This window comes from Pelodiscus sinensis, chromosome 9, assembly GCF_052426305.1.
Source record: "Pelodiscus sinensis isolate ZL-2025 chromosome 9, ASM5242630v1, whole genome shotgun sequence".
NCBI classification, from domain to species: domain Eukaryota; kingdom Metazoa; phylum Chordata; order Testudines; family Trionychidae; genus Pelodiscus; species Pelodiscus sinensis.
Window position 1 is genome coordinate 5,220,162 of NC_143060.1, and position 26,648 is coordinate 5,246,809.

The following is a 26,648-nucleotide window of genomic DNA, read 5'->3' on the forward strand; positions in this document are numbered from 1 at the left end:
GGTCATATAATATCATTTTCATTGTACAATGGGGAAACTGAGGCACACAGCAGGGGAGTGACATGCTTGGGACATGCCGTGCCATCGGTGGTCAGGTCAGAAGCAGACACAGGTTCTCCAAGTCTCCAGCTTTACCTGCAAGACCATCCTTTGCATGAATTTCATAGCGGATGCACATTCGGGTACGAGTTCTCCCTCTTGGCATAAGCCTTTGGTGTTCAGAGGTCACCAGGGCCAAGCTCTTCTCGGCCTTGGTGAGGTCTCCACTGGAGAATTGCATCTAGTTCGGGGCGCCACTCTTTGGGAATGATGTGAGCTCATGGAAGAGAGTCTAGAGGAAAAGCTATGAGGAAAGTTTAAAAAAAAACTGGGCATGGTTAGTCTTGACAAAAGTTTGCAGAGGGCGGAGCCAGTGAAAATTTTCATATAGGTTGAGGGCTGTTAAAGAGGACGGTGATTTAGTTCTCCTTGTCCATTGATGGTAAGATGAAGTAATTGACTTAATTTGCAACAAGGGAGATTGAGGTTAGATACTAGGTTAAATGTTCTAACTCTCAGGGTAGTTAAGTTCTGGAATAAGTTTCTAAGAGATATTGGACAAATGCAAAGTGCTCCACTTAGGAAGGAACAATCTGTTTCACACATACAGATTTGGAAGCGACTGTCTAGGAAGGAGTCCTGAAGAAAGGGATTTAGGGGTCATAGTGGACCACAAGCTAAATATAAGTCTACAGTGTGATACTGTTGCAAAAAAAAAGCAAACCTGATTCTGGGATGCATGAACAGGTGTATTGTGAGCAAGACACGAGAAGTCATTCTTCCGCTCTACTCTGTGCTGATTAGGCCTCAGTTGGATTATTGTGTCCAGTTCTGGGCACCGCATTTCAAGAAAGATGTGGAGAAACTGGAGACGGTCCAGAGAAGAGCAACAAAAATAGTTGAAGATCTAGAAAACATGAGCTATGAGGGAAGACTGAAAGAACTGGGTTTGTTTAGGCTGGAAAAGAGAAGACTGAGAAGGGACATGATAGTGGTTTTCAAGTATCTAACAGGGTGTCACAGGGAGGAAGGGGGAAAATTGTTTTCCTTGGCCTCTGAGGGTAGGACAAGAAACAATGGGCTTAAATTGCAGCAGGTTTAGGTTGGACATTAGGAAAAACTTCCTGACTGTGAGGTGGTTAAACACTGGAATAAATTGCCTAGGGGGGTTGTGGAATCTCCATCCCTGGAGATATTTAAGAACAGGTTAGACACACACCTGTCAGGAATGCTCTAGATGGTGCTTGGTCCTGCCATGAGGGCAGAGGACTGGACTCGATGACCTCTCGAGGTCCCAGTTCTAGTGTTTTATGCTTGTGGAATCTTCAACCTAGGCAGTTTTTAAGAACAGGGTGGACAAATTCCCGGTAAGGATGGTCTAGGTCAGGTGTGGGCAATAATTTTTGCCTGGGGGCCACTTCAAAAAATTGGCAGCCCTGTGTTTCTGTGGTCCGTATCCATGAGTATATGGGCAGAGGGAGGATGTACATACTGGCACACGGGGAACTGCAAGTCTTGCCCATGTGGATTGGTTTAGTAGGTGCATGTTCTTGGCTTTGCAGCGTCAGACTGTCATTCTTGGTAGGCCATGTCGTCACTCTGCAAGAGATCGATGTTGCTGTGATTGATCTTCTGGGGTTTGATTTAGTGAGTCTGGTTAAGACTCACTAAATCAAACTCAGAGGGCACCCCCATCAGTCCTGTACTTCTGTTTTTGCCAGGAGTAAGGGATACCGACAAGAGCATTTGCTCCTGTCGGCCTCCCGCTGTGGGGACGTGTCCAAGCTCAGCTTAAGGTAAGCCAGCTCCAGCCTACGTGTTCTATGTAGCTGGAGTTGCTGAACTGCAGGGTCAAGGGTAGACTTGGCCTAAGTTCCAACCACAACCAACCTTCCCTTATCCCTTTCTTCCAGGTGTTCTCCGGCTCACGGCCCCTCCGCATCGGCTATTATGACACAGATACTTTTACAAGGCCGGGTCCTTCCATGAGACGGGCAGTTTTGGAGACCAAGCAACTTCTGGAGAAGGCAGGCCATACGGTATCTCTAACAATAATACACTTACGTGTCTGGCGGTAGCTCTTATGAGCCCTAGTCATGGACGAGGATCCTATGATGCTGTGTAAACACAGCACAAAAAGACAGGCCCTGTTGCAGCGCTCTGACAATCTCAGGCAAGATACAGATAGGGCAGCGCAAAGAAACAACGAGACATTATTGGTTGGCACACCAGCTGCCTGTTATCAATGTGCATGTCAGTCCCTCCTTGTTTCTTCCATGCCTAGCTACAAAGAGCACAGTTCCTGGCTTCAATGCATAAAGTCAGCTCTGAACAAATAGTATTTTGCCTTGGGTTTAAACAGGGGCAGGACTTTGTCCTGATCTCCAATACAAAGCAGCTCCCTTGACCTCAGCAAACATTTACAGCAAGAAATAAACTGTCACATGTCTAGTAACTTGTGTATCTGGGGGTGGGGGTTGATTGAGAAATGCAATACAGGCTGTCCTCGCTATAGGTCCAAGATACGTTCCAAAAAACTTGGATGTATAGCGAAACAACTTAAAACGCAATACAGGCTGTCCTCGCTATTAGTCCAAGATACGTGCCAAAAAACTTGGATGTATAGCGAAACAACTTAAAGCGAGGAAATTTTTCCCTGTGGCTGACTTCCATTTTGTGGAAATTGTTTTTTTTTTTGGCACGACTTAAGAACAGGGAGTGGGAGGACTTACAACGTATCTGTTCCTACAAGCGTCAACGCCGTTAGTGCAGAAGGGATGTCTAACGGGGCAACTGATAGCGGAAGAGCCCTGTTTTTTAAGTGACCTGTTTAAAACTCTCCAGTCCCTGATGAAAGGGTCCGGCTGAACGTAATAGAAATTGACAACATTAAAGCTACCCTATAGAATTTGATAGAAAATTATATCCCTGGAATCGAATTATGTAGCAAAGTTAAAAAAGAAAAACCTACAGAGAGTACTGCAGACTTAATAGTGCAGGTCTCTGCTTCTTGTCGGGTGTCGACCGTGAGTTGGAAGAGGCGCTGCCGTTGTTGGCTACCGATCTGCTTTTCCTTGGGCCAAACTCTCTGTGGGTGTAAGCGAGTCCAGCGACTCCATCACTGTGTACTCGAGTACTCTAAGTTGATCGGGCTCCCCCCAGGCCTGTGCAGAGTAACTGGTTTCTGAAATAGCAGCTTTCTTTGTCCTTGGCGGGGGCGGGGTAGGTTTGGGGGCTGGAACATCGGGATTGGCTATTCCTGGGGAGGAATCGCTGACTTCTGCTCAAGGAACTCAACTTTTTTAAGTTTAAAATCCCAGCGACCCATGAAATCGGGGCGCTGCCAGTCGCTCGTGCCGGTAAACCCTCAGGCCACAATTGAGTAAATTGTGTTAATGGGCAGGTGTAGGAGTTCCTGACCGTTCCTTGGTCCCCGTTTTATGCCATTCGCTGGATTGCATCACTAGAGTATCTCTTACCCGCTCTGAATTTCTCCCTTTTAGCTGGTGCCTTTCAATCTCTGGGATATTGAGCATTTTGTGTTTGATATTTCTTTGAGAGGTTTGTTTGCAGACGGAGGCGCCACCTTTTTGGATCGCTTGTAAGTATTCTCTTGAGTGACTACGTGCATGTTTATTTCTAGAGACACGGGAATTGTGCATCTAGAGTGGCATTACAAATACAAATGGGAATGAAGGTGGGTTTATTGGGTAAGGCCAAGTGACAAAGGAGGGCGAGTAACAAGGACTCTGTAGAAGTGGGGTCAGTGCTTTGCCACTGATTCTGCATGTGACCTTGGGCAAGTCATTTAACGGGTCCGTGCCTCGGGTTTCTATTTGTAAATGAGAGATGATTCTTTCCTGTCTCTCAGGGCTCATGTGAGGATGAAACCATTAACCGAGAGTGAGGAATTTTGATTCTGGAGGGATGGGGAAGTGGCAGGGCAAGAGGCGGGGGCCGGCTAGATAGAAAAGCAACATCTGCTGCGTATTGAGAGGAGCTGATGTGAGTGGTGTTGGTTGCTTAAGAGCAGGCGTTTGGGTTCATGCTTAGGTTGTCTGATTGGTTCAGAAAAGTCAGGTGTGCAGAGGCCAGTGGTATAGAGGAATAGGGCTCGTTAACCTGCCATGCAGGGGAGTTGATGGGGTGAACACTGAATACAGCCAGTGGTTTTCAAACGACCCAGTCCTGGGGGGTGGAATGTGGGGCACTGGGTCTGGTGGCTGGAGGGGGATCGGGTGACCAGTGTGGGTGCTAAGGCAGTCCCTGCCCGTCCTGCACTGCGGAAGCAGCCGGCAACAGGCCCAGCTCCCAGGAGCTGGGTGGGGAGGGAGAGCACACAGGGCTCCGTGCACTGCCCATGTGCCGAGCACTGGCTCCACACTCCCATTGGCTGGGAACCTGCTGCCGGCTGCTTCTGGGGCGCAGCCTGGTCTGTGGTACCAAGAGAGGCAGGAAGCTGCCTTAGTCCCCCTCCCTCTCCCCCCCGGCACTGCTGAATGAGCTGCTCAAAGTAAGCCCCTCCTGCCCTAGGCCTGACACCCCCCAAAGCCAGAGTCCCCCCCCCATGCCCCAAAGCTCATACTCAGCCCCACCTCAGAGCCTGCACTCTAGTCAAATGATGTTGGGTCGCAGCATCAACAGCTTTTCTTCAACTGGGTCGTGAGGGGAAAAAAAGGTTGAACCCCCCTGTACTAAACTGAGCGTCTTGTTCTCTTTCAGCAAAGGGGAGCTAGAAGAGCCCAACATTAAGCAATTCCTCCTGTTGTGCAAAGCGCCAGGCTGGCTTCGAAGCCTCGTGTCCTGGGTTGCCAAACCAATAGTAAGGCTCCTTCATGTCTCACCTCCTCGGCATTTATTGAACAACCAGGGAGCCTGATTCCCGAGCGGCACTGAGCCCCGTTTGCGCCCCTCGGCCGGCGTGAAGAGAGCTGAAAGGGGTGAATCATTTCGGCCCACGTGACAGCCCCGTTGAGCTGCCAGCGTGGTGTGAGCCGGAACTTGGCCTTGAGGAGTTTAGCAGAGTCGGCGGTGGGGGAAGGGAGGGACCTCTGACAGCCCAGGGGCAAGATGAACCCCCTGCACATGCTGCTTTCTATTTGCAGAAAAAGCACTCAGTGATTTGGGGGCGCGCCTAAGAGACCTGGGTTCGATTCTGAGGGGTGGGGCTCAGTTCCCAGCGATACAGGGGCGACGGCATCCCCTGCCTGAGAGAAAATACACTCGCCATTAATGAGATACGGCAGTCGGAGGGGGTGGGGCAGACAAGTAAGAGAGATGCATTTTCCTCTTGAATCATCCCTTTTCTGTCTACTGCTGCCCAAAGGCCTCCCTCTTTAGGCACCGCCTCAGCTGACGTGGGTTCCCTACCCGCCCAAACCACTCCCCGCTCTCTCACTGTGTCTAGGCCACCACGGGCTGGACATCAGGGGTGAGGGGCCTACAACCCAGGGCCAGATTCGGCCTCTGGCTTGCCTCAAGGCTCTCCGAGCATTGGGGAGCCCCTCCCTGGAGGCGAGGGGGGCCCCACAAAATCGACTAGCCTGGGCCCCCCTAGGTTCTGGTGTGGGAGGGGAATGTGGGAAGGCTCTTTCTGCTTCTCAGTCGAGGGCCATGCTGGCGAGGTGGTTTTTTGTGCAGCCCCCATCTGATTTTTCTGTGGGTCAGTGGCCCAAAAAAGGTTCTCCGCCCCTGCGTGTACATCTTCACTCAGCTCATTTGAAGAGGTGACTCCGATACAAGGCTCATCTTTGTCGTGAGATTATTATTGTTCATCTGGATTCAGCAGTGCCCACAATATGCCTGGGCGTTTGCCACAGGCACCATTTCAGAGCTGGGCATGTCAGCAGACCCACAGTCTACACGGCGGGAGGAGGAAAGAAACAGCCACAATCTGCAGATGGCAGGTTGTCTGGAGAGCCTCGTCTGGGTTCTAGCTGAGCTGTGCCCAGAGCCGAGATGGCATTTCAGACAGTCTCTGGATGGGAACCCCCTTCTCGCGCTGTAAAAAGCCCGGCTCACTCCGGTTCACATTGCAGCAGGGAGATGCTGAAAGTAGCAGCGCGGCCGTGGTGGCTCAGGCAGGAGCTTGGAATCGGTAGGGGGCTGCTGTCACACGGCTGTTGTTGGCACGCTGGCTCGATCCAAGCTAGTGTGGGTACCTCTGCCAGACTGGGATGTGCACCTCCCAGCTGCAGGAGTGAGAGATGGGGTGTGATCCGGGCTTACTGTCTTCCAAGTTGGCCAGGAAAGGCAATTTCTTCCACTTTGCCATGTCTATGAACTAGAGCCGAGCGACACATTGACTGACCATTAGGGCCGGTTGGACGGGGAGGTGAATGGTTTGTTGATTGACAAGCGTAGGTAGGAATTCCAGGTAACTTACTGGACATATTGTAGTCACTCGCCTGCAGGGCTGGCGGAGAAATACACCCAGTGTGTTCACAGGTACTTGGTTTAAAAGTCTCAGAGCGGTGGCCGTGTTAGTCTATAACTTTTAAAACAACAAGAAGTCCTGTGGCACTTAGGGTATGTCTACACTACCCCGCTAGTTCGAACTAGCGGGGTAATGTAGGCATACCGCACTTGCAAATGAAGCCCGGGATTTGAATTTCCCGGGCTTCATTTGCATAAGCCGGCCGGCGCCATTTTTAAATGCCGGCTTGTTCGAACCCCGTGCCGCGCGGCTACACGCGGCACGGGCTAGATAGTTCGAACTAGCAAGCCATCGTACGAGGCGTACAGATAGTTCGGAATGGCTTGCTAGTTCGAACTATCTAGCCCGTGCCGCGTGTAGCCGCGCGGCACGGGGTTCGAACAAGCCGGCATTTAAAAATGGCGCCGGCCGGCTTATGCAAATGAAGCCCGGGAAATTCAAATCCCGGGCTTCATTTGCAAGTGCGGTATGCCTACATTACCCTGCTAGTTCGAACTAGCGGGGTAGTGTAGACATACCCTTAGTGACGAACAAAAAAACATAAGACCATGAGCTTTCCTGGGTGAAACCCACTTCATCATCTGATCACCCACAAAAGCTCGCGGTCCTATTTAGTTTTGTTTGTTTCTATGGTGCCAGAGGACCTCCTGAGGTACTTGGTTTGTCACTTGGGGGCATGGAGGAAGTTAATGGACTGAATTATTCATTATTCAGCATCATCTGAGCTGTTAGATGTTTCCCTGCAGCTATGTCAAAATTTAGGTCAAAACCTGGCTTGGTCTCACAGCTGTTGGTTGGTGAGTTGTAGAACAGTGACATCTGGGGGCTCCGTTACGCTAGGTGCTGTACATATGAATAGTAAGGGTACAGGCGACCCTCGCACTTACAACCTAATTGGTTCCTGGAGAACCCTCATATGTTGAACCCTTACTTCCCATAGGCACAATGTTATAAATGGTGGTTCCATTCCTGGAAACCCATTTCATACCCTACAGATACCAAAACTGACTACAGAAATGGAGGAAAACTAAACTAAATAGTTCAAATAATGCTCAAAAATAATTAAAAAGTGAAGACGCGTTGTAGGTCAAGCAGCCGCTGCAGACTGACGAGTCTGACTGACTTTGTACATTTCCTGTTTTGGGATGATGTGTGAAGTCTGCGTCGTGCACCGTCATAAATACAAACTGCGCACGTAAATTGAGGGGGTTTAGGAGCTCTCTCACATGGAAAGAATGGTTGTAAATGCAGGGAGTTGTAAGTCGGGCGGTTGTAAGTCGGGGGTCGCCTGTATATTTAAACTCGAGCCGGAAATCACACCCGCACCGCAAGTGTGGATGGACCCTCTCAGAGACGTGCTCTACATGGACCTGGCAGACAGGGCGAGAGCTGTGAAGGGGTCGTGTCCCCGTTTTGACCAGTCCGAAGGCACACCTCCAAGAAGGGACTCCAAGAGTCCATGTCTGTAGGCCCCCGTCTCTAAGCACGCCCGTACGGTATTTCCCAGAGGTGGGAATGGAGCCCAGCAGTCCTGATGCGCAGCCCCTGCTCCAACCTCTGACAGGCACGCTGCAGCTTTATTGGTCCAAACTGACGTTTGTTGCGACTAGAGTCATCAACAAAGAGAGCCTGTATTCTGTGTCATCTTTTTTTCCCCACCTCCTTGTTTCCCTTCCAGATGCCTAGACTAGCAAACATCATGAGAAGCATGAAGGAGAGGTAAATAACTCGGCGTCTGGCCCAATGCATGCGGGCTTTGTTCTACTTTTCTGTGTTTTGAGATGAAAATTGAACATCAGGGGATTGTACCTAAGCAATCAAATGCGCCCCCGAAAGCACCTGGCAGTGGTTACTGTCAGGACAGGACACCGGGCTAGCTGGAACGTCGGTCTGACCCAGGGTGGCCGTTCTTATGTTCAGCCTTCTCCGGCTGCTCTCTGGGCCACTGCCCTTATATTTCTGCAGCGATGCATGCTGGGGCGCGGCCACTGAGGCACCCTTCCCTCGTGCCCCAGGCTTTCCCGGCTTGCTCTGTGTCCCAGGGCCTGCACTCGGGGGTACCCCCATCAGGCGGAACCAGGACTGTTAGGGACACTCGACACCAATCTGGCCCTGAAATGACAATTCCCTTGGGAAGGAATCAGTCCAGTCCACAAAGTGCCAACCTGTCACCCTCTGCATCCACAGAGGTGGAGCATTTCCCGGGATATTACAGGTTGGTCCTCCCTGGTCCAGCATCCTCAGGACCTGACTGAACCCGGATGAGGGGGTTTTCCGGATTGGGGAGGTCATGGCTGGCCCCGCCTGCTGCTGGTCCCTCCCTCTGCCTCTCCCGCCAGGCTTCTTGGCTCCCCCTGCAGCCCAGCTGAGTTGCTGCTCCTCCCTCTCCCCCCACAGCCCAGCTGAGCTGAGCGCCAGCTCCAGCTGACCACGCACTGGCTTCCTAGCCCCTCTAGCTCCTGCAGTGCACTGGGATTCTCTGGTACTGGGACACCCGAAGTCCTTCTGAATCAGGGACGTTGCCGGACCAGAGAGACCCGGTGTATAAAGATACAACCTGTAGAGCACAAAGCCGGGGTCCTCCTATGAAAGTGGTATAGCTACTGAGAGAGGCAAATGGACAGCCGGTACACCCAGGTTCCCCCACTCGAACTGTTCATGGATCCTAAGCTCAGAAGGGACCATTGTGATCGTTATAGTCAGACTTCACCTCGGCGTGGTGGAATTCGGGGGGTTACTCTAATTCGGACGGATAATAGCAAGGATTTTAAAGAATTTTTCCTTGTAGCCAATTTAAATGTTCAAAGTTGCAGGAGATAATGGGGTGGAGTTTGGATGCTCTCTCTTTAACGAGGGTGATCCTCAAGATGTACAAAGTTCAATCTACAAGCACAAATTGACAACACCACCTGTCGAAACATACAAAGTCAATAGCCTTAAATCAAACTTGTACATTCCCAAGTGGCATGTTTCTAACTCGGCCGTTCTGTGCAGCGAAGTGACCACTGCCGGAAATATTTTCCATCGGCTGGTGTGGTTTCCGTGGAATCATTTGCCAGTGTTTGCAGATGGAAAAAGTAGACTCTTTCCCAGCCTATTTATAACGCAGGCTTTAGAACTTCCCCAAGCTAATTCCTACAGCAGATCTTTTAGAGAACCAACCCAGCTCTGTTTAAAAACGGTCAGTGAATGGAGAATGGCCCTTGCAGGTATTGCCAAAGCATTGTCCAGAATGCGCTAGCTTTTCCTTTGATCGTTTCGCCTTTTGACAGGCTGTATCTGCAGCCCAGTTCTGAAACCCCGGTGTGTGATATAGAATGGATGAAATTCTGGCCTCGTTGAAGTTGATGGCAAAACTCCCATTGATTCACCCTGTATCTTTAGCCAGCCTCAGTCAAACTGCAATCATTCTCCCATATCTCTTCCTTGTGCACTATTACAGCAGAAAGTCGGGTAGGAAAGCCAGTTCTTTTCCCCCCGTCTCTCGCAACCGAGGTTTGTTCATTTCATTTTCTTTCTGACATCCTTAGGTCGGTGAAAGAACTCTGGAAACTTCATTGTGAGATTGAGGTAAAGCACTGTCAGGAACAGCTGGTATGGCTCTTTGATTCTTTTTTGGCAGGCCTGCTTTGATGCTCACCGAGGTCCGTAGAAATCCAGTTACTCAGGTCAGAAGACGGGGAGAGGGCAGACGAGGGATCCCGGTTCGAGTCCTGACTCTTCCATTGGCTTGCTGGACGACCTTGGGAAACCACTTGATTGCTGTGCTGTTTCCCGGGAGTGTTGGTGTTCACCCACTGTTGGAAACTACTTTGAGATGGGTGGTTGAAAGGTGCCAAGTGAAATATGATGGACGGGCTTTGAGAAAAGCCTGGAAAACTGCTGTTCTGAAACTGTAATAATGGGATGTCCCAGAACCTCCCCTACACACGAACACTTATAACGGTGTTTCATGGCAGAGCCCCACTGAGGCTATGCTAACTCAGAGAGACCATTGGTGTGTGCAGGAAAGGGTAGTTGTTTCATAGGATCCAGCAGGGACTTGGATCTAGTCCTGGGTTTATAGTTGCCTGTATGTTCTTGGAAGGGTCATTTTAATGAACCCATTGAGGTGGTTTTCTCCGTAGGAGTACTGCCAAAGATTCATCGCCGAATGGAGGAAGCTGGATCTGGATGTGATGCTGTGTCCGGCTCTGGGCCCTGCTTTTCAGATTGGATTTCCTGGGAAGCTCTCAGGTAGAACTCCTCGGGAGTCCTGGAGTCTGGCCCATCTCGGCTCTTTGGGTTGTTCAAGGAACTGACTCCTCGGTTATTGTTCTCTCTGTCTCGCAGTTCGCTGTGTATTGTCTGGAGCGTAGCCTACCCCTCAGAGCTGCTGTCTGTCCATCTCCGATCTACCTAGCACTAGGATATTTTTCACCAGGGAAAAACCAGGCTGTTCGCAGCCCCCTGGAATCACAGACGTCCCCTTGGGATTTTCCCCCGGAGTGAGCATGCCACTGACCGCCCACCCTCTGGGGCTCCCACCACTCTGTCCTGTTGGACCAGATCCTCTGGTCTCCCCCAGGCAAGGCACAGAGTTGGGGCTACCTCGCCCCTACAAAGCAACACAGATGCTGAACCAGTCCAGCTATAAGGGCTCAACACTCATAAGAACGTAAGAATGGCCGTACTGGGTCAGACCAAAGGTCCATCTAGCCCAGTAGCCTGTCTGCCGACAGTGGCCAGCACCAGGTGCCCCAGAGAGGGTGGACCGAAGACAATGATCAAGCGATTTGTCTCCTGCCATCCCTCTCCAGCCTTTGACAGACAGAGGCCAAGGACACCATTTTATCCCCTGGCTAATAGCCTTTTATGGACCTAACCTCCATGAAATTATCTAGCTTCTCTTTAAACTCTATTATAGTCCTAACCTTCACAGCCTCCTCTGGCAAGGAGTTCCACAGGTAACCAACCCCCATAAGGGACCAAACCCCCAAATAAATCCACCTTCCTTTTTGAAAAAGTTTTCCACAGAGAAAGCTCATAAGTAGGTCTGCCCACTTTATCAATGAAAGATACACACACAGTTGTTCCCTTCTCCCCCAAATCCCCCTTCCGTTAACAGTTATTTACACTGCTGACTGATAAAAGTGTTTTTATCAAGTATGAAAAGTAGGATTTAAGTGGCTGCAAGTGAAACCAGTCAGATCAAAGTGAAATGAACAAAAAACACTTCGCTAGTTCTGATCTGCTAAGAAACCGGCTACGTGCAAATTCCTACGCTAACCAGCTGTTCTTATCTCGGGTAGATAGGTTCAAGTCAGAGTTGCTCTTTACTCTGGCCTGGGTCTACAACTTCTTCGAAGTTCTAGGGTGGGCCAGGCAATTTCAAAGGGCAGCAGAAGGCAAAGAGGAAAATGGATTCCCATTGCTTAAATAGACTTTTTCCCCCCCAAGCAGGAATGGTTTGTTCCGCCTCCTCGGCCCCATGGAAAAATACAAATTTCAAGATGGATTCCAATACCCGATGGCATGGTCACATGTCCCTCTAGGACCAATCATAGTTTGGGCTTATAGTACAAAACCATTCACATGCCGCTGATTTGAGTACTGAGTCCTTAAGACCCAGAGCATCAGTGATGGCCCTCAGCACATTTAGAACTATCCACAGATCCACTCTTCATATTTCTAACTTCACAGACAAGAACGATACATGCACAAACATAGGACATACACATTCAGCAGATTGTAACATTAGAATGGATAGTAACATGATCTGTTTTGCATAAGTTGTACATATTCATAAGCTAATTTGCATAAAGCATGTGGGGGGTGGGTCACGACACCCTGCATTAGAATATATCCTAGCACCGAGAGTGTTCTCTCTAGAAAGCGCTGCCACTGCTAGGAAGTTGAACTTGCTGAAAATGGGTCTAGTTCTGATATAGATTGGACCAAACCACCTGCAGTGTTGTTTTGGAAAGCGAGAGTGAGGCTTTGTTTTATGCCAAGAGTGATTTTTGTCCTGTCCACACCGGTAACTCAACTGGTTTTGATGTTGCTTCAGGAGGCACTGGTGAAAAATTCCTTTCAAGGCTGGTTCCATTTCCGAGTGTTAATGCCGGAGGCTGTAATGTAGTCTCGCTGCAGTGGTATCTTTGCAGAAGTCTCTGATTTTTTAGGACACTTGTCCACCTGTAAGGCAGACCGCAGCCATAAAGCACTTTGCAAAAGGTGTAGGATAACTTTTTCAAAAGCTTCCTCCATCCTGTTTTCAAAAATGACGCTGGAGACCAAGTCCCAATGAGACCGAGCTACGTAGATCCACATCCTCAAAGATATTTGGACACTTAAGTCCCACTGACTTCAAAGGGACTTAAGTCCAACTCCTCACAGGCATTTAGGTGCCTATGCCACTTCTGAAAATGGCATGAGGGTCACTTGCACGCTTTTGAAAATTGTACACCTGTCAATAGCCTTCCCATCACAGCCCAATGCTTTCATGGTACTGTAGTTCTTACAGAGAGTGACATAGTCTGTGTATGGAATAGTTTGGGGAGCAGAGATCTAAGTTCCATGATGATAGGGAAGGGTAGCTGGCAGATGTTTTAAGAAATGTCTTCTGGAAAAACAAACTCCCCATGAGAAGACAGCAGTAAGGGAGAGTCTGTCAGGTCTTTTATGGTCCAGCATTCCTACCATGCAGCGTGTGAGGAGTTAGCACTGAAATCTTCCCTAAGCTTGCAGAGTCAACGCCTCCCTCATAAAGGGAGTCGATCACGAGTGGAAAAATCTTTGCTCTTGGTGTTGTACCTATCGCATCAAGAGGCACGCGTGAAAAAATCCTTTCAACGTTTCCAAGCATTAATGCCGGAGGCTGTAACGTAGTCTCGCTGCAGTGGTGTCTTTGTAGAAGTCTCTGATTTTTGAGGACACTTGTCCACCTGTAAGGCAGACCGAGGAATGAGTACAGCTTGGTAACCTGAATGTGCAACCTCTTACTGTGTCCCACAGTGGCAGCAAGTTACACTATTTTGTATAACTACTTGGACTTTCCCGCCGGGGTTGTGCCGGTCACTACGGTGACAGAAGAGGATGAAGACGAGCTGAAGAACTACAGAGGACACTATAACGATTGGTGGGACAAGCTCTTTGTAAAGGTCAGGCGCCACCGTTCTCAGTGGTTTCCCCTTGACTTTGGCCATTGGTCTCTATCCCTCTCTGTGTCTTTCCCGGCAGGCTATCCGGGGAGGCGTGGGGCTGCCCGTGGCGGTGCAGTGCGTGGCTCTGCCATGGCAGGAGGAGCTCTGCCTTCGGTTCATGAAGGAGGTGGAAACGCTGACCCGGAAGAAGCAAAGAAACTTTTGACCGATGGGCAGGACAGAGCGCTGCTGTGTTACGACATTGCTCGTCGGCTCCAGCCAGCCATCTGCGTCAAGCAGGGATGTTCATGGCGCAGCCGTTGTTGAATTAAATAACTTTCTGGTGCTTTCTGTTCTCCAGCTAATCACTATTTCCAGCACCTACCAGGCGGCGGGTGGGGGAGACGCGCCCGGCTGGGGTGATGCTCGCATCAGCACTGCCATTTTAATGCAATACATTGCACTTGCATAGGCAAAAATTTCTGAGCGTTTGGCGAGCATTCGCTAACTGCAGCTGTGTCAACACTTCCTGCATCGATGGGAGGGGTTTTTCCATTGCTGTACAGCCGGTCCCCGAGTTGCGAACGGTCGAGTTACGACCGTTCGCATTTACAACCAAAGCTTCCATGGAGTGGTCATAAAGACGGTCCCCGAGTTATGAACGCTACCCGCGCTTACGAACAGCGCGATCGCTATGTAACTCAGTGGGGTCCAAGTTACGAACAGACCGAGTTACGGCCAAGTATTTGGTCCGTAACTCGTTCGTAACTCGGGGAGAGGCTGTAGTTGATCCACCTCTTTGAGAGGCAGTAGCTAGGTCGACAGAAGGGTTATAAATTGTGTCTATACTGGGCGTTAAATTGTCCTAATTATTGTGACTATTCACAGCCCTGGGCAACAGAGCTGGATTGATCTAATTTTTGAGTGTTGACCAGGCATCAGACTCCTGAGAAAGTATTGTTACCATAGGCAGAGAAACTGAGGCACGGAGCTGTTTGTAAGCTGGTCCAGGCCTTGTAGGGTCTGAATTTCACTGCAGAGTTAAACTTCCAGCATTTTCCATTGTGCCCCCGCCCCTCCCGCGGCCTTCCCGTCCACGCACACAACCCTCTCACCTGAGTTTGGTACTTCACGCCCAGGCGGGCTGGCCTGGCAGAGGGCGCAAGTTAGAGTGTGGGTTCTGCTTTTAGTCGGGCTGGTAACGCACCCGCTATGGAGTGAAGATGCAGACAACACTGCTCCAGTGCTGCTAGTCCTCCCGTGCCTTCCTACAATTCCCCCTGTATGCTCAGAAGGGCAGAGGAGTTCTCACCCAGTTCGCTGGGAGGGAGACAGAGAGCAACTTGAATATAAGCAAACACCATAGGTGTGCAGGGGCAAGATTAGAAAGACAAAGGCACTAAATGAGCTCAATCTAGCTAGAGACATAAAGAGTAACAAGAAGACATTCTACAAATACATTAGAAGCAAGAGGAAGACCAAGGAGAAAGTAGGCCATTGCTCAGTGAAGGGGGAGAAATGATAACATGAAACTTGGAAATGGCAGCGGTGCTTAATGACGTCTTTGTTTTGGTTTTTGTCAAGAAGATGGATGGTGACGGGATGCCTAACGTAGAGAATACTAGTAGGAATGGGGTAGGTTTAGAAGTTAAAATAAAAGAAGTTAAAAATCACTTTGAAAAGTGAGATGTCTGCAAGTCACCAAGGCCTGCTGAAATGCATCCTAGAATACTCAAGGGGCTGATAGAGGAGGTATCTGAGCCTTTAGCTATCATCAGAAGAGATTCCAGAAGACTGGAAAAGGGCAAATATAGCGCCCATCTATAAAAAGGGAAATAAGAACAACCCAGCAAACTACAGACCAGTCAGTTTAACTTCTGTGCCAGGGAAGATAATGGAGCAAGTACTTAAGGAATCCATCTGCAAACATTTGGAAGATAAGGTGATAGGGAACAGCCAGCATGGATTTGTAAAGAACAAATCGTGGCTAACCAATCTGATAGCTTTCTTTGATAGGATATCAAGACTTGTGGATAAGGGAGAAGCAGTGGACATGGTATATCTAGATTAATAAGGCATTTGACACAGTCTTCCATGACCTTATTAATAAACTAGGGAAATACAAACTAGATGGGGCTACTATAAGGTGGGTGCATAACAGGCTGAACAACCATTCTCAGAGAGTAATTATTAATGGTTCACAATCATGCTGGAAGGGCATAACAAGTGGGATTCTGCAGGGATCTGTTTTGGGACCGGTTCTGTTCAATATCTTCATCAATGATTTAGATGATGACAGAGAGTATGATTATTAAGTCTGTAGATGATATCAAGCTGGGAGGAGTTGCAAGTGTTTTGGAGGATAGGGTCAAAATTTCAAACTAGAGAAATGGTCTGAGGTAAACAAGATGAAGTTTAATAAGGACAAATGCAAAGTGCTCCACTTAGGCAGGAACAATCAGTTTCACACATACAGAATGGGAAGCGGCTGTCTAGGAAGGAGTACTGCCGAAAGGGATTTAGGGTCATAGTGGATGACAAGTTTAAACGTGAGGCAACAGTGTGACAGTGTTGCAAAAAAAGCAAACAATTCTGGGATGCATGAACAGGAGTGTTGGGAGCAAGACATGATAAGTCATTCTTCCGCTCTGTTCTGTATGGTCAGGTGTCAGTTGGAGTAGTGTGTCCAGTTCTGGGCACCACATTTCAAGAAAGATGTGGAGAAATTGGAGCGGGTCCAGAAAAGAGCAACAAAAATGATTAAACATGAGCTCTGAGGGAAGACTGAAAGAACTGGGCTTGTTTAGTTTAGAAAAGAGAAGACTGAGGGGACATGATAGCGGCGGTTCAAGTATCTAAAAGGGTGTCACAAGGAGGGAGAAAAATTGTTCTCCTTGGCCTCTGAGGACAGGACAAGAAGCAATGGGCTTAAATTGCAGCAAAGGAGGTTTAGGTTGGACATTAGGAAAAAGTTCCTAACTGTCAGGGTGGTGAAACACTGGAGTAAGTTGCCTAGGGGGATTGTAGAACCTCCATCACTGGAGATACTTAAGAGCTGGTTAGACAGACACCAGTCAGGGATAATCTAAACCAGTGGTCCCCAACACGGTGCCCGCAGGTGCCATGGCGCCCGCGGGGGCATTTGTGTGCACCCGCCAAGTGCTTGGGGCTGGCCTGGCCCTGGGCATGTGGTGCATGCATGGTGCCGTAGCCGACCCTGGGCGCATGTTGCAGGGTGAGCGCCGGCCCCAGGAGCGCCGCGAATTGGCCACCCGCACTCTGTGCACACAGCGCTTGGAGGGGGGGCGCCAGCGCCGGACATGCGGCGCTTGGAGGGGGGGTGCTGGCTCCGGGCATGCGGCGCTTGAGGGGAGGGGTGCTGGCCCCAGGTGTGCGGCGCATGGGGGGGGCGACAGCCCCAGGCGTGCGGGGAATGGGGGGACACCGCCCCTGGGCGCGCGGCTATGGGGGGCCCCCACCCCCGGGCGTGTGGCTATGGGGGGGTCCCGCCCCCGGGCGTGCAAGTGTCCCCGCTCTCTGTCGCCCGGAAGGTGAACGGCCACGCCCTCTGGCACCTGGTAACCTCAAATGGTTGGGGACCACTGATCTAGACGGTGCTTGGTTCTCCCATGAGGGCAGGGGACTGGTCTCGGTGACCTCTCGAGTTCCCTTCCAGTTCTGTGATTCTGTGACTGACTTCTCGAATGCTACACAAGGTTGAAATGTGCAGCCCGCGTATCTTCTTCCCTCTGTAGGTCCATCAGGTGTCCCAGGAATTTCTTCTGTCCGTGGGCAGAAATGAAAACCTAGCCCATCTCCAAGGCAGGTCACGTCACTCGTTATTGGTCCCTGATGTGCTAGTGGCTGGCTCAGGGTGCTCCATTCGCTGCAGATCTGGCGCCTCTGTCTGGCCCCTCTGAGAATAGCTCATCAGGGCGACCTCCCGTCTTGAAGTTGTGCTCTCCTGCCGCCTCTGCCTCTGTCTGCAGCCCCTGTCTCTGCCGGGGTGCTGTGGTCCCCTGGTGACTCAAGGCATTATTGTGATTTCCCCTTCCAGGCATAGGAAAGTGTCTCCTCACACACAGACACAAGGGCTGTGTCTACACTGGCCACTTATTCCGGAAAATCAGCCGCTTTTCCAGAATAACTTGCCAGCTGTCTACACTGGCCCCTTGAATTTCTGGAAAAGCACTGACGATCTAATGTAAAATCATCAGTGCTTTTCCGGAAAAACTATGCTGCTCCCGTTCGGGCAAAAGTCCTTTTCCGGAAAACTGTTCCGGAAAAGGGCCAGTGTAGACAGCACAGATTTCTTTTCCGCAAAAAAGCCCCGATCGCGAAAATGACGATCGGGGCTTTTTTGCAGAAAAGTGAGTCTACATTGGCACGGACGCTTTTCCGGAAAAAGTGCTTTTCCGGAAAAGCATCCTGCCAATGTAGATGTGTTTTTTCCAAAAATACTTATAACGGAAAACTGTTCCGTTTTAAGCATTTCTGGAAAATCATGCCAGTGTAGACGTAGCCCAGCAGTTTCCTTACTCACTCCCTTGCTGGCTTCGCTTCCCCAGTGCCTGGTTGGGGAGCCAGGCCTCGCTCTCTGCTCCAGGGACTCAGTAGTCAGCAGTCGAGACTTGTTCCACCCCAGACCTTGCTGCATTTCCCTGAGCCCTTTCCCAGCCTTCTGGCTCGCTCTCCTTTCTCCGACTGCTATCTTCCCCGCTCCCTCTACCCAGCGAGTGCATCCCAGCCTTTCCCAGCAGCCACTTCTGTTGGCAGTCTGCCTACGCAGGAAGTCGACATGGCTTTGCAGGGTTTTGTTCGATAGCCTGAATCACGCGGAAGCTGGGGAGAGAGGGCTCAAACACGGCCAAAGACAGACCCTTTGTCAGTCTGGCTAGCCACTAGCCTTTTGACTTCTGAGCCTTACCCATGCTGTTTATACAAGAACCAGGCCTACATGCCTCCCTGTCAGACAAAAGCCATTACTCCACCTCCATTCCTCTGTTGCTGTTCTGGAGGCTTGCAGGCTCTGTTAGGGGGGCGCCAGCCAGGTGGGATGACCCCCCACCCCCGGTGTTTCTGCTCACTAGCTGAATCAGCAGGAAGATGTTAGTAAATGGAGAAGCTGGACCTGAAGCAGGACACCATGTAACATCCAGCATCTTTGTTTATCAACCACTCCCTGCTGCTAAGGCTAGTGAGGCAGAGAAAGGGTAAAACCTGGTGACATGCAGGACACCATAGACTTGTCCTGGCTCTCAGTGATCAGCTAAGCTGCAAATGCAGGAATACAGTGCAGTTTGACCTTGTGACACAAAGTGGGGATTTTATGCACCTAGTTGCATATGATTTCTAATGTCCTAGAGTAACCTCTTGTGTGTGCCTCAGTTTCCCAGGGCACCAATACCTAGATGGGGATGGGAATTTCAGGTGTGATAGCCTCCTGCATGTACACAATGGCCCATGCCCTTCTTAACCTGAGCCTGGGGTGGGGGTGGGGGGTGACCAGCTGACACCTTCAGCCTGGGAAGCAGGACAGAGGCCGGAGAAGGACCCTGGCTTAAGGGCTGGACTCCTCCTCCAGCTGGAAGTGGGGCACTGGGCTGGCTTGGAATACAGGAAGGGAGCCAGGGCCCTAGCTCTAAAGTGCTCTCCCCCCGAGATGGAGTGTGCTGACGGCTTCTGCGTGCTGTGCTGAGAAGCCTGTTCTACGCTGTGTCCCTGTCAACTACTAAACCTTGTCTTCTCCCTGCTGGCGGAGAGCCCCATCTGGCTGCGGATGGGGGAGGTGAAGGACCCTATGGCTTCCTCACACCTTGGTGACACTGAAACGCCCTGACACGTAGGACACCGTAGCTCAGCAGTGACAGAAACAGGACAGGTCAGTGCTGCAAATGCAATCTGGGAACATGCCTGAGCAGGGATCCCATGCAGTCTGACCTTGTTGTGTCAGTGGGACCCTATAGCTGGGTTTTAAACCTCTGGACAAGCCTGGACATAACACAGATGCTAGGAGAGGAAGACATCTTGCTCTCCCATGCCATAGAGCTATGCTCTAGGGCCGTGGTCACCAACCAGTAGGTCGCGATCTACCGGTAGATCTCAGGGGCTCTAAGAGTACACCTGCGCAGTACATTTACATTAGATTTCCTCATGTAATGTAGGTGGGGCTTCAAGGAAGGGGCGGGGTGGTAGATCTTCGCCTGTTCTGAGACTTAAAAAGTGATCTTGGGTGTAAAAAGGTTGGAGACCACTGCTCTAGGGAGACACCGGGGCGTACGTATTTCAAGCCACATGGTGTGAGTTCTATGCCCAGTCCTGTGAGTTCTATGCCCAGTCCTGTGAGTTCTATGCCCAGTTCTGTGAGTTCTATGCCAGCAGTTGACATGGATTCTTGAGAGGTTGGTCCAGGATGAAATTACCCCTGTAGAGGAATAGCACACACTGAAATGAGATTTAAGGGGTGAATCTCAGCCCCATGACTACAATCTCCATGGGATTCTTACACCCCTATTGGAAAATAGGGGTGCCAGCTGTCTGGTTTTTGCTTGGACAGTCTGTTATTTCTGGCCCCCTGCCCAGTAAAAAAACCCAGAAAATACCGGACATGTACAATGTCCAGTATTTTCTGTTTCTCTTGGATGGAATGTCGGCGGGGACATTTTTCTCCTGCTGTGTCTGACAAGGGTGGAGGGAGTGAGGAGATATTTAAAGGTGCAGTGACCTTTTTTTTTTTTTTTTCTCCTGACATGTTCAGGATTTTTTTGTTAGTATCTGGCAACCCAATTTGAAAAGGGCATGAAAAACGGCAACCTCTGCATAATCCCTGCAGGCCTTGGCCCAGCAAGGCACTTCAGTAGCCACTTAACTTTAAACACCTGAGTTGCCACCTTTCAATTCACCGGGACTAAGCAAGGGGGGAATTATAGAGAAGCACCCAAAGAAAGGCTCTGCCGGACCCATGCTGAAACCAGTGAATGGCACGTTGGATTAAGGTCTAAAAGATCCATGTGGAAATCCTGTTGTAATTCTACCTTGAAAAATACAGGTTGCACCTCTCTGTTCCAGCAATAGCTGTGGTCCAGCATGATTTTAGTGAGCCGGATGTCCACTTCTCATGGATGCGGCCACATTTCCTGCAGTCCCATAAAGTTTGTTTATAGCCACCAGTCCTGGCTCTCAGTGTTCTGTGCTGTTCTTTAGCTCTAACTTACTCCTACATGTTTTCTAAGAGCCCAGCAAGTCGTGGAAGTGACAATACTGACCTCCTGAGGTCCAGCAAATTCTCTGGTCTGGCATCAGTCAGGTCCTGAGGATGCTGGACTGTGCGATGGCTGTGAGCTACAACAGCAACCTGGAGACTGATATACAAATGGAAAGCCAGCCTCCCATTGTGCTTCCAAATTCCTTTTTCTATCCCATCCTGCCATAACAAGCAGCATCTGAAATGAAGCTTTACCCAGAGCAGCTGATCCAGAGCCAAACACGGTACATTATAAGCTAATGAACTGTCTTCTTTTTCTTATTCCTCCTTACACAAATACCCCATTTCAGTACAGCTATTTGAATGCGATGCTGGCACTGAAGTCTGAAATAAAAGCCTCTTACTCCGCTCCACACAGGGCGTTTGGATCTCTGGCGAGTCTGAGACGCAAAGAGGAAATTCAGTTTTAAATTAGCCTGGTAACAGAGCAATCCCAGCAATTGCCAGACTCGGGATCAGCAGTGATAGGATTTTGTCTGTGGATGGTTCACTGCTCTCTCTTAAGTTTTTATGAACCAGGGGGCAGATCCTTGGCTAGTTTAATTTCAGTGCTCCTATGCTGATTTACACCAATGGAGGATCTGCCCCATTGAGTATTAACAAATACCAATTTGCAAAATAGACACGTTTAGCCTCTTTGTGCTACTCATGTGTTATGAGTTGTGTGTCGTGTGTTGCTACCTCTTTCTCAAAGGGTATGTCTACACTACAGCGTTATTTCGAAATATCTTAGTTCAAAATAACGCATCGACACACAAAATGCATTTCGAAAGAGCTTTTTGCTATTTTGAAATAGCGCGTCCACACTGGTTGGATGCTGAATTGCATTTAAGGCCGGCCGGAACTGGCATCAGGTCAGAAGTTACCTTGTGTCTAGGGTGGCCAGCAGGGAAGAGCTGGAGGACCCCTAGTTTGAAATAAGCATCTACACAGTGCTTATTTCAAAAGAGCAATTTCGAAATTGGCCCTGTTCCTTGTGGAATGAGGTTTACCAATTTCAAAATAAGCCCTCCGCTATTTCGAACTAATTTCGAAATAGCCATTGGCTTGTGTAGATGCTAGGAAAGTTATTTCGAAATAATGGCTGTTATTTCGAAATACCTTTGCTGTGTAGACATACTCTAAAGGCTACGTCTACACTGGCATGATTTTCCGAAAATGCTTTTAACGGAAAACTTTTCTGTTAAAAGCATTTTCAGAAAAGCACGTCTAGATTGGCAGGATGCTTTTCCGCAAAAGCACTTTTTGTGGAAAAGCGTCCGTGGCCAATCTAGACACGGTTTTGCGCAAAAAAGCCCTGATCGCCATTTTTGCGATCGGGGCTTTGTTGCACAAAACAATACCACATTGTCTGCACTGGAGCTCTTGCGCAAAAGAATTTGTGCAAGAGGGCTTTTGCCTGAATGGGAGCAGCATAGCATTTCCTCAAGAACACTGACAATCTTACATGAGATCGTCAGTGTTCTTGCGGAAATTCAAGTGGCCAGTGTAGACAGCTGGCAAGTTTTTTCGCAAAAGCAGCTGGTTTTGTGGAAAAACTTGCCAGTCTACACACAGCCACCGTGTGTCTGCCTGGATGCATTACTGGGATCTGTCTTTTCTGGGCCAGCACCATGACAGCTGAGCTGCCAGCTGCTTTACATAGAGATAACAAAAGGCACACATGGATACAAGGGAAACAAACCAAAAATGACCACTCAGGGAGATGAAGAGGGAACACAGAGTGTTACAGAAAAAAATTCCACTCAAAACAAAGGACATTCTCACCTCTGCCTTAGCTATGTTTTTAGCTGCAGTATTGAGCCCAGAATTTGATCATCAACAGGCAAGAGATGGAAACCCAACACTGATTGTATAAAGTTTATTATTATTGTCCTATTCCAGCTTGAGGAAGAAGCGGATGTAGCTTGATTTCAGTTAGTGAGCTTGACCCAGTCGGGCTCGGAGCAGAAAAGTCATTTCCAGAGAGCGTATGAGGGAAATGATCACAAATATAAATTCATAATGTAATACAGGTTGGGGAAAATGGCATGCATTTTACTCTGAGTATTGAGACGTGCTTATCAATTTATATCTCGCCACAGCCATCAATGCAAATACTGAGACAAACATTTGTCGTAGAAGATGCATTTAAGAAATCAAATTTTCAAATGTAAAATATGGTCTTTACATTTCCCCAAGCAACCTCACTGATTTATTTCTGGCAGTCATTCCTACAGCATCCCTTTTAGACTGAACCAATCAATGCCGAAGTGCAATCGCTGGGCCACTAATCAGCATGTTGTACATGCTGACTGTTGTTGAAGGATAGTATTTATTTGAGCAGCACACAAGGATGCACTTGGTTTTCCCTGTATAGGAGGTACGCTCTGTGCCCCTAGAACGTTAAAATACTTGATGAAGCCAAAGATACCTTTCAAAGCAGGGAGAGTATCGTACATGTCTACCTCTATCATTATTATTGTGTTACAATAGTGCGTAGGGGCCCTCGTCAGAATTCAAAGCCTGGTTGTGCTGTTCACACGGTAAAAGGCAGTTCCTACCCTGACGAGTATCTAATCAAAATAGGAGTAGGAGAAAATCAGGATTGTTATCTCAGTTTTACAGATGAGAAACGAGGCAGAGAGATTTAAGTGATTTGCCCCAGCTCACATCAGGAGGCCATGGCACATCTGTAGAGTCCCAGGTCTGTAACTTAATCACTAGGCCATCCTTCTCCTATCGCTATCTGCTGCACCCTTTGCCTTAATGCACGTCTCTGGTCATTTTCCACTACAGTATGGCTGTGTCTAGACTGCAGCCCTTTTCCGTAAAAGGGATGCAAATTAGGCACATTGCAATTGCAAATGAAGCGGGGTTTTAAATCCCCCCTGCTTCATTTGCATAAACATGGCTGCCGCTTTTTTCCGGCTCGCAGCTTTGACGATCTAATGTAAAATCATCAGTGCTTTTCCAGAAAAACTATGCTGCTCCCGTTCGGGCAAAAGTCCTTTTCCGGAAAACTGTTCCGGAAAAGGGCCAGTGTAGACAGCCCAGATTTCTTTTCCGCAAAAAAGTCCCGATCGCGAAAATGACGATTGGGGCTTTTTTCCAGAAAAGCGCGTCTAGATCGGCACGGACGCTTTTCCGCAAAAAGTGCTTTTCCGGAAAAGCATCCTGCCAATGTAGACGGGCTTTTTCCGAAAATTCTTATAACGGAAAACTGTTCCGTTTTAAGCATTTCCGGAAAATCATGCCAGTGTAGACGTAGCCTTCCTGCGTGTCAAAAGCTCTAGTCTGCTGACATTGAGTAGAGATTCTCCTTTAGTTTATTAGGCCTCTGTGCTTTGGGAGCAGGGTCATCTGTGAGTTCTAATCTCACTGATGCAATGAAATTCTAGATGACTGTGGATTTGTTACACAGTGTCATTAAACTTAATTGAAAGCATTGGATCAGCAATGAAATATCAGTGAGCTTGGCTATGGCTCTGTCATTAAAATGTGAATGCAATGAGGCAGCACTGACACAGCATCATGGCCTGCTCGGCAGAACGATCCCTGCGGTCTAATGAGTCAGCTGCCTTGGGCGTGTGGAAATATCGGGGGGGGAGGGAGTTGCAAAGGGCTGCAGGAGTGAGAAGGGGTGTTGGCTTGTAGGACAGTATCTCAGCCGGGAATGGAGAGCAGGCACGTTGTGGAGGGGTGAGGGGAAATCACTCACTCTTAGTGTAGCAATATGGCCCTCCGGAGGGAGAGGTGGGCTTTCAGGATCATCATTGGCAGTCATGAACCAAAGGACATTGGGAGGGAGCTGCCTGCCTGTCTCTTTCCACCCCTTGCATTAGTACCCCTTGGTGATCATGGCATAAATACTGTGTATCTAACATGCTCTGTGTCTGCCCCTGTTCCCAGGGCCACATCTCCACCTGTGGCTTGGGGCAGTACCTCAGGTACCGGGAGCAAGAGGACAGCATCTTAGTGAAGGTGCTGAGGAAGCAGGGAGCCATTCCATTTGTGAAAACGAACATCTCACAGCGCTTGATAAGGTAATTGGCCAGCTCTCTTTGCAACAAGTATTGCTGCTCTTCTACTCCCCTCCCCTTGCCAGGGCGATCAGTGTGGGAGAAGGGCCTTAGAAGTCAGCTGAAAGACACTCATTGCCTTTAGATCTGGCCCTCAATGCTCAGAGAGAGACATACGCCCTCTCTAAAGGCCAACCTGTGATTTCCTGGCCTACGTCGTGAACGAGCTCTTCATGAAGGGTCTGTTTTCTGATGGCGGTGCTGCTTTACTTGAGCAATTGTAAGTCTGTAAGGCCCGTCATGTGACAAGGGATGGGTGTAACTAACGACAGAGCGCTAGGTCTCCGATGAAGCCCTGGAGTCAGGGCCGACTTATCCATTAGGCACAGGAGGCCCAGTGCCTACGGCCCACGATACTTTTAGGGGCCCATTAAAATGTTTTAATTTCTTTTAAAACCAGAAGAAAAAAAAAAGAACTTTTAGGGTCGAAGAAAAAGTTGTAATTTTTTTCTCCCATCAGAAAAAAATGAAACTTTTAGGGCCCACCAAAAATCTATGACATTTTGCCTAAAACAGAAAAAAAAAATGTTGACGTATTTACAGTTATATGAAAAATAATTTTTAATATTGATGTTTCTGGGCTCGCCGAACCGCGGCGAGCCCCGCTCGCCAGCCGCGCTGTCCGGCGATCTGCACACGTGCAGATCATTCCGTGCATGCGCAGCTCGCCCGAACCTGGCTCTTCCAGGTTGCAATCTACTCGCCCCGGGCGAGTAGATTACATTATTTGTCGAGCCCTGGATATTATTATGGTGGGAGGGGCCCACGAAGGCAAAAGGGTCTAGGGCCCACAAAAGTCATAATGTGGCCCCGCCTGGAGTGAGTACAAGAGAGAGAGGCTCACGTTGTCATTGCCTAACAGTGCTGTGGGCCTGACTGCTCTGTCTTTCACGGAGTTGAGCCTGCCTGCCTGCAGCACAGGGACCCTAAAAACCCTGCATGCTGCATTCCTGGCTGGCTATGCCTGGTGCGGGGTGGCGGGGAGGAGGCAGTTCTGCATGCCTCTTATTGCCCTTATATAAATCCATGGTACGCCCACATCTGGAATACTGCATACAGATGTGGTGGTCTCATCTCAAAAAAGATATACTGGCATTAGAAAAGCTTCAGAAAAGGGCAACTAAAATGATGAGGGGTTTGGAACGGGTCCCATATGAGGAGCGATTAAAGAGACTGGGACTTTTCAGCTTAGAAAAGAGGAGACTGAGGGGGGATAGGATAGAGGTCTATAAAATCATGAGTGGTGTGGAGAAAGTGAATAAGGAAAAGTGATTTACTTGTTCCCATAATATAAGAACTAGGGGCCACCAAATGAAACTAATGGGCAGCAGGTTTAAAACGAATAAAAGGCAGTTCTTCTTCACACAGCGCGTAGTCAACCTGTGGAACTCCTTGCCTGAGGAGGCTGTGAAGGCTAGGACTGTAACAGGGTTTAAAAGAGAACTAGGTAAATTCATGGAGGTTATGTCCATCAATGGCTATTAGCCAGGATGGGTAAGGAATGGTGTCCCCAGCCTCTGTGTGTCAGAAGGTGGAGATGGATGGCAGGAGAGAGACGCTTGATCATTACCTGTTCGATTCACTCCCTCTGGGGCACCTGGCATTGGCCACTGTTGGTAGATAGTACTGGGCTGGATGGACCTTTGGTCTGACCCAATATGGCGGTTCTTATGTTCTTATGTTGCTGTTCACCCTGCCTCCCTGGGCTGGAGCCATGTCACCAT

The 26,648-nt window shown here is 49.2% G+C and overlaps 1 protein-coding gene across 1 annotated transcript in view; it reads left to right on the forward strand.

Moving 5' to 3' along the window:
• Positions 1-26,648, forward strand: part of FAAH (fatty acid amide hydrolase) — a 45,234-nt gene that overhangs the window by 10,889 nt on the left and 7,697 nt on the right. Inside the window, 10 exon segments of the mRNA XM_075935912.2 lie at positions 1,953-2,078; positions 3,543-3,640; positions 4,762-4,861; positions 8,154-8,194; positions 10,006-10,045; positions 10,603-10,711; positions 13,472-13,617; positions 13,697-13,822; positions 24,755-24,888; positions 25,055-25,144. Coding sequence (XP_075792027.2) covers positions 1,953-2,078; positions 3,543-3,640; positions 4,762-4,861; positions 8,154-8,194; positions 10,006-10,045; positions 10,603-10,711; positions 13,472-13,617; positions 13,697-13,822; positions 24,755-24,888; positions 25,055-25,144 — 1,010 coding nt within the window.